General features: G+C 36.6%; 1 protein-coding gene across 1 annotated transcript; it reads right to left on the reverse strand.

Annotated features, from left to right (window-relative positions):
• Positions 1–2791: 2791 nt before the first annotated feature.
• Positions 2792–12816, reverse strand: LOC5568312 (UPF0489 protein C5orf22 homolog). Its single transcript, XM_001652139.2, has 3 exons — positions 12663–12816; positions 11737–12581; positions 2792–3892 (listed from the first exon to the last, which is right to left on the reverse strand). The coding sequence occupies exons 2-3, from the start codon at positions 12162–12164 to the stop codon at positions 3076–3078; spliced, it is 1245 nt and encodes a 414-aa protein (XP_001652189.1). The 5' UTR covers positions 12165–12581; positions 12663–12816; the 3' UTR covers positions 2792–3075.
• Between the last annotated feature and the right edge of the window lie 390 nt (positions 12817–13206).

Genomic DNA, 13206 nt, shown 5'->3' on the forward strand with positions numbered 1-13206 from the left:
TTCATTTGCTCAAATAAGTGTACATGGAAGCCTTATACGTAACTCAATTTAAATGTCCTTTATAAATTGTTCGTGGTTGAAAACGTAATGTTGTAAATGCAAATGAAATGCAGATGTTGATGTTCGTATTCACATGATGTTCAGAAAAGATTGAAAATGTTTGTAAATGTATATTTGTATATTGTTAAGGTATGTGTGTTTATGTAATTACATCTCTTAGTTATAGTTGCAGGGTGTCGACTCAATTTTGAAAATAAAATTCCCTGACTTTCCCTGACCTTCCAGTCGTTTTCCAGAAAAATTCCAGACCATGCTGATTTGTTGGTTTGGTATGTTTTAGATCGTATGAAACTGAGAAAAAGCTTTTACCTAAATACACATGTCAGATAACTTTCTCGTGCGTTTATTCAAGATGATATGATAATTGATTATTTACTTTTAAACTTCATAATTCATAGCAGTAAAAGTTAAGTATAAGCTCAGAAAATTCTGAGTCACGTATTGACCATATCATTTGGAACTTTCAAGCGCAAAATATACATTTAAAATTGTAAAAAAGAAGTACTCCGATACTAAACTACTACTGGAGCTTGCTTGTCCGTTGTCTAGTGTTAAGTTACAGTCTGTCCAGCTAAATAACTGAAGACGGTCTCCGTGTCTTCATATAAAAAATACTTCTTCAGGGACTTTTCTTCACTTCTCCCATAAACTCCTTATTTTTTTTTTTTGGTGGGAGAATCTAATTTTTGTACAATGTAACAAAACCAGAGAAGTTTTTTCTTGTTAGTGTGATCAAGGAAGAGTCCTTTTACATATCAGAACGATTGTCAGCCATTCAAAATTCACTAGATTTCACGAAAGTGTTCATGTTGCCTGATACTATTTCGTCCCAATGGATCATTGAAATAACTAAAACGGCCGCTATGGAAAGTATAGATAGCGCCACCGTAGCCTCGTGTGTTTGACAGAACATCAATGCTGTCAGAATGTTAAATTCCATATACAGTGGCGCCTTTGTTTTGTGCGGTGAGCACTTGCAAAATCTACCTTCAATGATCCATTTTCGAACTAGTTTTTCAGACATTTAGTGTGACTATCATTACCGTGAATGAAAGCAGCACGTCGTACTTATATAAATTTTGAACACTAGCCGAGAATTTCTGAATTTGAAAAATGAATCATTATTAATCTTTTAGGTTTATTACAAGAATACGTCAAAAGATTTTTTTTTTCAGGAGCCGCAAAGAATTTTTTGGATAATGTTTTCATTTTTTCATAGAATACTGCCAACAGCATTTCACGATGGTTCGTTACAGGTTATTTATTTTACCTAATATTTTAGGATCGGATCATATCATATCGGAATTTTTTTTCCCTGAAGAATTCATCAAGACATTTCTAACAGAATGCATTTTGGGATTGAATAACGCTCCAATAATAAGTTTTCAGATACTCTTCTTGAGTTTGTCGTATCTTTAGCAAAGCTCGGAGAAACTCCTCTAAGAATTTTTCTATGAGTATCTCCACGTAATCTGTCAAACTGTCAAGACACATATTCCTTGAAAACAAATTCCGCAAATTTTAGCTTTCAAGCATTTTCTGGAATTTCATAAGAATTTCGGTTGAAGAAGGATCTTAAGAATATCTGGATAATTTCATGAGTATCCTAGAAAAAAAAAACAAACTGGACATATTTGTTAGTAAGCTGTAAAAATCCTGAAGTAACGTTTGAATTCTAATTCAGGAAATTTAAAAAAAAAATTGGAAATTTGAAATATAGCAAAATGGAAAAATTGAAATTGAAAGAGATAGCCAAATGAAAAAAATATCAGTATAAGAGCACTTTGCGATATTATCTTAATACGTACTATTTCCAGTAACAACCTGATAGAAAAAAAAAAAAAAACAGTAAATATCCTGTTCTACAGATTTGTTCTCTTCAAATGAGATGCTTTATTGTTTTTCCTCTATTTATGGTTTTACCAGTTTTACTAAAATATTGAGCAAACTCGTCAAAATTGACATGATTTCATGAAGTGAACTCCATTTTTTCTCAAGATTTTGAGAAAAATAAGCGAAACTAGGCAACGAGTTGATTTAGGAAACTTTAGAACTAAATATTTTTGGAGCGGTCCACGCCAACTTCGAAGAGTACTGTTGATGCTTTTCATTTTAGAAAAATTTAGATTTTGAGGATAAGTATAAGTAGTAAAGTACAGTTCACTCTACAATGCATTTAAGCATTTGCTCTATGATGCACTGCATTTTTGAAAGATGGATTACCATCTTTTTCCATTATTCGTTTTAAATTGCAGACAATCAACTTGATTGATGTTATAGTAATTACATTTTTCCCTGACCTCTAGTGAAATTCCCTGATTTTCCCTGACTTTCCAGGTCAAAAATTAAATTCCCTGACATTCCCTGACTTTCCAGGTTTTTCCAGGTAGTCGACACCCTGAGTTGAGAATATTCAATAAGACTGTAAGGTCAGTTGAATTACACCTGGTAAGTGCCCAGGCAAATAAATAAATAAATAAATAAATATATGGACCGAACCTGTAGCGAGAAAAAATCCGATGTACATTCGATTTTTATAATCCGTTGGTTCAGACATAGCGTGCGCCTATGCATGGGGAAATTCATGGTTGACCTCTTGAAACTATCCTGTCAGAAAATCTTGAAGGTACTTCATGGGAAGTCCACGAATGAATCAATCATAACTTCTGAATAGGGATCAGGATTTCGGTATGTAATTTCGGAGAACAGTGATACAACATACCTAAGCCGATCATTTTTTCGACATCGTTGGTTTGGTGTTTTTATTTGTTGGTAATTATTATTCTTAACTGACTTAAAAAGTTAAACGTTAGTTTTTGTTTTCTAACTTGCGTTTCAACTGGTTACAGCGTATAGTATTTAGTTTTAAATAGTAAAATGGTACACTGGGAAGTTTTGTTTGAAAACAGGTTATCCTTTTCGGCCTACAAAAGTAGGGGTACGATTGTTTCTATATAAACGTGTGAAGTTGTAGACATGGGGAAGGAAACACGGTAATTTGCCCCTGGGGCCATCCTAAAGCTTAAACTCCTGGTCCTTATAGTACAGTATGGGGTTGTCCAGTTCGGTTCGGAGGCACTTTTGAAGTGCCCCCAGAACCAGCTCCTGGATCTGTTCCACCTGATCGGCGGGCGTGTAGTCGTCCTCGCTCGATCGGGACATGGTGATCACGGTTGGCGGTGCTGGAAGTCGCACAAGGAAGCTCTCGAGTTGCTGTACCATGGTTTGGATTTCCTCTCGGGTCGACTCGTGATGGGGCAGATCCGTCACATCACACGTGCAACCCGCGTCGTAGATCATCGACCAGTCGATTTCCTCTTCGGCGTACTCTTTCTTCAGGACCGTCACCAGGTTGGAGACCTTTTCCAACAGATGTGTGTACTCTTCGCTGATTTCCTGCTGGTAATCCACCAGGAAGTGTTTCAAGTTCCCCACCTCTTCCAGGTAGAGGAACATCGATTCGAGAAACTCTAACTTTTCTTCTCGGTTCTTGGCGATCTGTTGTAACCTCTCCAAGTCGTTCTCTGTGGTGTCCGCCAGTTCGGGTGAGATGAAAATTTCCTTCAGCTTATCGTACAGGCCGACCTTTTCGTAGATCTTCAAGAACGGATTGTGTGTGCTGAAGTAGTCCAGATCGATGTCCAGGATGTAGCCACTTTTGAGGCCGTCGTCGTCCGCGACTTTGTACTCTTCGATGGCGCAGACTTGCAGTTGCAGGGACTTTTTGTTTTCCATCTCATCTTCGGGTTGGTAGCACCCTTCCGAGACGAAGTATTCTAGTGTTGAATCTGTGCGAATGCTGCCCTCGTGCTCTCCGACGTTGAACTGGAATCTGTGAGTAGGATGAAAGAAAAAGATGAAGGTTTGAAGAGTAGGAATTTGTGAGGATGGTTTAAGTATAGAAACTTTCTTGATTTTTTTTTTCGTATAAACGTATACATATTGCTGTACAGATATGCTTATAAGAAAGCGACAAATATTTTTTTAAAAACTGTACAGTAAAATAGAGTGAATAGTAGTTTTATAGAGTTTTATGAGGTGTTCCTGGCGAGCATCTCTGGTATTCGTTCGTAGAAAACTAAGCCTTTGTTCTTATTTGTCTTGCTAAATGAATTATGTTAGGATTCAGTAACATTATGCAACGATTTCAACATACATTTTGTAAGAATTAGAAGCCCTGTTAAAATGTTAACTTATATCTTATTAGTTCATGGAGAGTTTTGATTATCTTTACAATCCGGGACGTTTTCCGGGACTCTTGGTGATGCGGGACAGGTTACTCAAATCCGGGACTGTCCCGCACAATCCGGGACGTCTAACCACTTTAACTTAGTTGAGAATTACCTATTTATTTTCGCGTTAAATTCAAAGCGCCAAGTGCTTCGCGAAGCAATTCCGCCGAACCGATTTGATGAATAGTATACAAACACACAACGCGGGTTCAACGCCCTGCTAATGATTTTGAAGGTCGCCTATGACATCAACGCGTCTACTTGGCCCGCTTTATCTATCAATCGTTTGTTTCCACATGTTTAGATATGCTTCCACGTGTGCCGCTCACACATAAGGAAGCCGGGGAGAGTAGGTGGAGTGTGTGCAATATAAAACTGCGCATGTTTCGGACGCGCTCACAGCTGAGCCGACCACACTCATTCTAACACGCATACAAAAAGCGTCGAACGCTGACCTAGTGACGAGAGCAAAAAAAAAAAAAACGGATGTAGGTAGTAAAATTCAGATGAACGACCGAACGGGACTGGATAACCCTGAAGGACTCGCAGCGGTTGTTGACCAACTTTTTTTTCCTATGTTATCAGCACCAACACAGGGAAGCGGAAGAATGGTGATATTTTGTGAAACGACACAACCAATTAGAGTGTAGTACGCGACATACAATATCGTGCGCGTCTATATTCAAGGTCGCACTTGAATACCAGCTAAGTTGGGGTTATTTTAGTGATATTCATATCGCATAGTTTGCTGGTTACACTTACACCAGGGAACAACGAGAGTGAATCAAATAAAAAGCTAAGGTTGAAGTTTTGAAACGATCTGGGTGAACGACCATAAACATAATTTCAGATATTTCATGTAAAAACGACAATTTTACAATTTTTCCGATAAATCCGTCAGAAATAACAAGCAATTCTTCCAGAATTTCTAGGAAAACCACCAATGATTTTGAAAATAATATCTCAAGACATTATTTGAAAGTTTCATTTATAAATTCCTTAAGACTTTTCTGAAAATTTCTACAGTCTATACTATTTTTTTTCAAAGATATTTGTTTAAATCCAAGGAATCACTTTGATATATTCTTCGAGAATACATCAAATTCTGTTTCTTAGGGTAACTATTGCTTTAAGATATTTCTTCAGATATCACTTCTAGACTATCGATAACTTCATTGAAAACTGCATTGCCTTATTTATTCCCGAGGAATTTCTGCAGAGTGTCTCGAAGAAATTCCTTCTCCTAAGATTGCTCCAGGAGTTTCTCCAGAAATCGTATCAGAAATTTCTTCCTGAGAGAAATTCCTAAAAACGGAAATGGTCTCTGATGAAACTCCTTAAAAGATACAGTCGCCTTTAGACGGGGTACACTTTGGAATTTTGTGTATTTTTTCGTAGCTCGGAAATCAAAATGATTTTATTTTTGGCTTAAACCTTGACTCATAACACGCATATAAGAAAAGTTTTTTTTATGCATTTGAAACTTTTTTGTAGTTTTGAAAATTGTTTGAAAAATGGTATTGTCATATAACTTACAAATGCCCGGGGTTCATTTAAAGTGTAATGTAAAAAATCGTACCTTTTATATTTTTCTCCGATCAACCTATCACAGAAGAAGAGCTTGGTGGTATTAAAATAATTTCAAACCTGTTTTTTCCGTTAATTACACGGAAAACAAAAAAATCTAGGAACAAAATTAAAAATTTAATATTTTCAAAAGTACCGTTTTGATTCATATTACGGACACTTAAGGCCTTAGTGAAGTATAACTCAGCATAGACCATACCAAATAAATCATTCTGTATTGTTTCTCGGCGTTATCGAGCGTCGGAAACCCTTAAATTTCGAATGGTGAGTGAAGATTTTGATTCCGCAATTTGAATAATTTTAAGTAAATCGAAATGTGTGGCCTTTTCATGATAATTATTCCGGACGCTTTCTCCCTTTTGCCTCATATTCCGGACACTTTGATTCAAATCCCGGACAACACATGGAAATCATTAATAGAAAAGTCAAATCATCAGTTGAAGTCGTCAAGCCACTAAAGAGACGTCTAAGGCAGTTGGACATTATAAGACATTATGCATAGATTTTTATGGAAAAAGCTTATTAAAACAAGCCTCGAGAACTTTTGAACGGCAAAAAATGAAACATTTCGTGTGAAATATTTCCCATACAAAGTAGAGTGTCCAGAATTTGAAGCTCTCCATAATATGATTTAAAATGGTACCGTAAAAACTTAATAAGGGATGTTCAAAAATATTTAATTTGTTTACCGGCATATCGGTCTATTTTGCTTTAAGTAAGAGTTTTGAAGCAGCATGGAGCATGGCATGCATGAAGAGGGTATACCATATGAATCAGTATTACTTGAAACGTCCTTCCTTTTGGCTAACGTCACCTATGGGAACGGCTTGGCGTGTTGTTCGAATAACACTACCAAGACAGCCAAGACTTCGAACAAAATAGATCGTTATGCCGGTAAACAAATCAAATACAATTATCACGGTCGATACATTTGTATGTTCAAACATAAAAATTATAAAAATAAAAAACCAAAATTCATAGATTTGAGAATAAAAATAAATCATTGCCCAAAACGCGTTTAGCACGGTTTTAGAAAACTAAAAATGATATTTAGATCGAAAATAAAAATTTGGGTATTATTATAGGGACTATCGAGTTAAGGAGAGATCGGAACAAAACGCTAGTTTGAAAAACTCTTCGGTCAAACAAAATAATGAACACTATTAGTAACATTAATGAGTTCTTGAACTATTAATATTCACCAAACTTTGATCTTGTAACGTTTGATAATGGGCATATCGACATACGGAGGTAGATGTAGACTAAAAATCAACAAAATCACTTTGAAACAAGCCACAGCATTGCATTTATGCCTCATTCATTTCTTAACTTAATGATGATTTCACAGCACAAGACGTGCCTTTATCCTTCGAGGCTTTCCGTTTTGATAATTAGGACAAATGCTGCTGTAAAAATCAAGTTTGTCTACATGATTTGCGTTTTAGTAAAATACCACTTGGAAAAATCATAATATTGATATTAGTGCAACATTGTGTAGCAATTTCTGAAATTCGTTGTGTAATGACTTATTATGCGACTCAAATCATTTACGTAAAGAACTCATACGACAATGAATACTTCGGTGTGAAGTAATCAGTTTCATGAGAGACAACCTATCTTGATTAGAAATTTGAAAATGGCCATCTGTCGAGAAATGTAATTTTTTTCTTAGGTTCGAAATTTTTATTAGTAACTTTTATGCTTCAAAACTGACTACAGACTAAGAAGGCCTTTTGATTATTTGTCGACCATTTATTTGAAATTAAAAGCTGATAATGTCTAGCAATCCTAGCTGATCCTTTAGCAATTATTTTAAAATTTATCACAAAAGGCACCCTGAATTCAATTTCAATTGAAAGACGTGGGATGAGTTAAAACATATATCACTGTGAATTATTCACGATGACATTAGAAACAAATGAGTATGTATTTCTAGACCTTAGCATAGTTCTTAAACAATGACTTGTAGGATTTTTTGCAAAAAAGTACTGAATAGATTCATGAAAAAACATTGGGTCTCCAAAATAAAATCATACAGCTATTCCTGTATGAACTTTTGGAGGAGTGTTTAGATAAATTCTCTGCAATTTCTTGCAAAAATATGAAAATTCTCGGAGGAATTTTTTTTATCTTTATTAACGAGATTTTTAGCCCTGAGCTAGTTCATCTCGGGGCCAACGGCTTTACTTCCCTTCCGAAGGAAGTCGTGAAATTTTTAGTGACCGTCTCGGGAATGGGATTCATTCCCAGGTCCTCGGCGTGAGAGGTGTGTGTTCTAACCACTACCCCAGGACCGTCCCCGGAGGAATTCATGGAAAACCTTCTGGAACAATTATTAAATGAGTGCTCGCAAAAATAGTTGAAGTAATCGCTGAGGAATCTCTGAAGGAATTCAGAATATTTCATGAGAAAAATTAAGGTAAACTTAAGTAATTTTTGGTGGAATGTTTGAAAAATATCATCAAAGCTTTTGTAACAATATTTTAAGGAATGCTTTGAGAAATTCCTAGAAGAATTCAACGACCATCCTTCCTAAATAAAGTTACCTTGCGATAGGTTACTTATGCATTTACTGGAAAAATCCTTGGATTATGGAGAATATGAAAAAAAAAATGTAAAATTCCTTGCTAGATCCGTTGCGGGTTTTTTGACGAATTTGTTTATCATGATTCTTGGTGCAACTCCGCTAATTTGAACGGTATCTCATGCAAAATGTTGGGATTCATTTTTATTCGAACTTCAACGAAAAAACATGTTTCTGGTCACTTCATAGATCGTTGCACGCCTGACCTAACCTCGAAACTCCATATGAAAAAATTTCAACAATTACGGCAGTGAATGTCAACTCCATATAAAAAAATCAAAACGATACCAGCAGTGAGTGTCAAAGAGCAGGACAATCAGTTGAGCGTTATGAAAGAGGGTTGGAGATGCATAATTTTTCGTGACGTCACCATGCACTCTTCTTGGCTGGTTTGTCCGCGTCCCATTTCGTTCCAAAAATGGTTCGAAACCCGTTTAGCTCATGGAACGAAGTAAAGTGAAATGGAAAGCTGTGGAACGAAACGTAGAATCAAAACAAAACGGAGAAACAGGTAATCAGAAACACGGTTCTAGCGTGACTAGAAGTTCAAATTAAAAATGAACCCGGTTGTAGCTTGCATGAGGTACTGTTCAAATTAGCGGGGGTGCACGGCATCCGTTAATATCTTTGGCAGAAGCCTGATTTTCAGTTGAACTCTATGAATTCTCTTAAAACATACGCATTTTTTTGTGTGGATATGAATGCTGGATTCAATTGAAAAAAAAGTCTTTGTGGGAAATCAGTTGATTTTTAACAGAGCCCAAAAATCAAACGTATAAAAGATTTTTCCTCTCTAGTTATTGGATTCAATTCAAATGGATTCGATTCAATTGGATTCGATTCAAATGAAATTTTCACAGTTATTCAGACATAACTTAAATTTTAACATACATATATTTTTGAGCGATTTCAATCTCAAATTGAAAAATTGAAAAACAATAACGGATTGGCTAAAGCGATTTTTATCACAATTTTCAGCAGTTTATGCAGTTTAGAAAGTTAAAAGAATAGCTTCATGGTAAATTCAGCAAAGTTGTAGGTTTAGTCAAGATTACCAAAGTTTACCGAAGACAGTTTTCGTGCAGGGCTTTCCTATTATCAGATAAATCTTTTAAAAATTTTCGTCGAAAATTTCACTTTAGTCAAACCGTTATTATTTTTGAACTCGTGATTTCAAAATCGTCCAAGAACAGTGCTTCAGCTCAAGCAGAACAGTTCGTTTTGCGCGGCAGGACGTTTTTTCTCGATTTCGCGAGTCTTGCTGGACAGGGCTCGTTAACCATTTAGCTTGTATACGTTAAGCGTGCTGGTGACGAAATTGAAGTAATTTGGAGCTGCCCTGTCAACGATGGATCATCAACTGGTGAGCTCGTTTCATGCTTCTATTTGCAATGAATAATCTTTATAAAAGAAATAGTCCATTTTACGAGACGTTTTTGAACAGCTGATCGCTTGTTTTATGAATGAAATTTTGACAGAAGGCGGTGTCGTAACGTGTGAAAGTGACAGCAATATCATCAGTGTTGCCGTTTCGTAAAATAGACTATAGTAATTAAAATGTAAATTCACCTACAATGCATTTTTTACAAAATCTTTGAATATTTCAAATTGTTTGACCCTGAAATGGGTGGTCAACTTTCATTTTACTATCTGAATAATCAGAATACTGAAATTCATAAAATTTATTGACATTCGGAGAAGATTTAAAAATTTTCATAAAAAAATAACTCGATAATTTCATGAAAGGCAGAAATGGTCGATTGTTGAAATTCTGGAAAGTTATAAAAATCTGAATTAGTATCTACACTGACATGGTTGCGTTTGGTACCATTGATACCTACCCTGTATATTTTTTATAAATAAATTTGAGTTAAACGTGCTAATTTATAATTTCAGGGACGAGATTTAGTTCCAAGTTGATCTGACGCTAGATATTTTTTTTCCCACTGGAGTTGACTATAATTGGTAGTTGTAGGTACTATGCGCTATGGCATAAGCCCATGGTTATTCAAACTAAAACATGGTTAAAGCGACTTAATATGTGTTCACTTTAACTATAAATTGTGATAGTAGAATTAAGCACACGATAATTGTTTGTAGTACCACACATTTTTTATCAGTGTAGGCAATTGAAACAAATCGCATCGAATTGCTAGCTTGCCCGTTCATCCTATTTAGTTCGGGATAATATCTAGATACAGAATATCTAGTTAGGATGAGTTGACTGTATTTGATAAACTATAACTATGTGCTAAACCCATGCCGACTTTTCTAAATCCATGGAAATTCATCGATTTGTGCACATTTAAAATGTATTTGAAAAATTCTTTGATAGAATATTCTGAAACCTTTTGATTATGACCAAATTTCGTTTTGTCGCAAGTTCCGAACATGACTCATATATAATCAACGGCGGTTTGCAAGCTTAAAATTGATATTTTTTTAATGTAGAGGACTTAAATTATAGATTAATTACAATATTTCTACATTTTTTATGTAGAAGAACTCATATTATAGAATAATTGATGATCTAGACAAAAATTGAGAGGTTTTCTTGAAGAACCGTTAGAATAAGTCGAGTGTTTGAATAATGATTCATGTTCGGAATTCGAGATAACGCGAATCTTCAGCGAGAAAAAAATCGATTCTAGTTAGTGTGCCCTGCCTTTAGCCCATGGCAGTAGGCCGATGTCTGTAAATTATATTACTGTATGCCTACTATGACTCTAAACGCTTCGACTTGTTCGACTCGAATGCTTTTTCTACCAAAGACACAAAAATCCTTATATGTATAATATTGGTATGTAAAATAGTATTTGCCATCCAGAAAGTAAAATTATTAACAGCGCCTATCTACATGAAGGCTCAAGAATCTATCATTCAATCATCAGCAGTCAACAAAAATTACAAATTTTCATTCAAGTTTAGCGAAATACGCATGAAAAACTAGCATCGTATTTCAGATAGCAAGTGCAATGCAGTGATAGAATTTCTTGATCATTGCTTAAATTTTGAGCAAAAAAAACTGGTTTTGAAAATTTGTGAAACGATGTTGGTAATTTTTTTTCTCAATCACAAATCGAATACACATTTATCTACATCTATGGCAAACAAATGAAATCAAATTTAAAAAAATTGTAATGGATTTGAAATCAAAGTACAAAGTACTGCTTTAACTTCCATGCACAGCTGCTAAGTACATAAGTATCACAAAACAAACCCTAAACCCATCAATCAACACTTAGCGCAACATCTAATTCCGGTCCCACTTACTTGCCCTTGGGCATCTGGTTGGCCCACTCCGGCTTAATCCACACAATCCGCTCCACATGCCCGGCGAACACCGTTGGCATCATCCAGTTCTCAATACTGATACTGTCGAGCAGGTCTTCCTTGTTGAACACGTACCCGGCGGGCATATGCTTCGGAATGCACATATCCGGATGGGAATCGAAGTGAATGATGGTGTTTCCGCGCAGGGGCAGATGCCTCGATCCGATACACCGGTACAGGAACGTCAGCACGTCATGGTGATCCTCCACGATGAAGATGGGGACCTTGGAGAAGGCACGTGCCCTCTCGGAGGAATCCACCGTCGAATTCGAGGCAGGAGTTGAAGAGGAGGCTTGTGTCACGATTGTCGCCGTAGAGGACGTGGCCGTTGCGGTGGTCAACCGTCCCTCACCATCTTCATCACTCATTTTGGAACCAGATCTTCTTCGAACCAAACAGAAATATTCTTCACACACTGCGTCCCGGTACACTTCTTCTCACTTTGACTGTAGATACACACTGAGTGATATCTATTATTCGGATCAAACAACAATCTACGCCTCAGACCAGACGTTCGGATCCAGAAAACACTGAGCGCCCCTTCTATCTATCTATCTGTCTGTCTATGTGCCCTCTCTTCTCTAACGTCTAACAATCTGTATCTCTAAACCGTGACCGTGTGAGTATACATATACGTTTTTTTCCTTCCCTCCTCGCGGCCTCAAGGCCTTCCAACTAGTGATGTCTTTGACCTCTGTCTGTCTGCCTTTAAGCCTTCAACGGGGTCGAATTCGGTCTGGCTTAGTTTGTTTCTGACCCACCGAATCAATCCCGGCTGGCGTAACCTACAACGAAAGTGCAAACTGTTAGAACTCCAGGATTCATGTTAGGATATTAACTAATCTAAACCTTCTAAACGCACTTACTCGCTTTGGTTTGATTCAAACTCGGTTACGACACTCTACTGTTCTGTTCTAATAGGACAGGCAGATGTGCACGAGAATTCTGGCGCGCACTCACTGTTCCTTCTCCTCCACCAGTTCTGTATGGCTGGACGACGACGACTGACTGTGAGTACCAGCTGGCTGGCGTATGACGATGGATTACGGCTCGCGCTCCTACTCAGTGGTCCTCAGTCCAACTGATTATGCGGGCCACTTCCAGGGCTGTTATAAAATCTTCAAAATCGCGACTTTCGATAGTAGTTTACATTTTTAACATTTTAACATTTACAATTTTTTTGAAATTTCGTAGAAGACCACTTGAGAAATCAGAAATCAGAAATTATATCGGAAAGCATTCACCATTATTTTACAATTTCTGAAAAATTATTGTGTAATGATTCATGACGCAACTCAAAACAGTTGCGTAATGAGAAAGCGTTGCGTATCACTCAAAATAATCTACGTGGATTTTCCGGTAGCCTTTACGAAGCGTTTCAATAGAACATAGATGATTTTGAATTAAATT

This window comes from Aedes aegypti, chromosome 2 (assembly GCF_002204515.2).
Source record: "Aedes aegypti strain LVP_AGWG chromosome 2, AaegL5.0 Primary Assembly, whole genome shotgun sequence".
Lineage (NCBI taxonomy): Eukaryota > Metazoa > Arthropoda > Insecta > Diptera > Culicidae > Aedes > Aedes aegypti.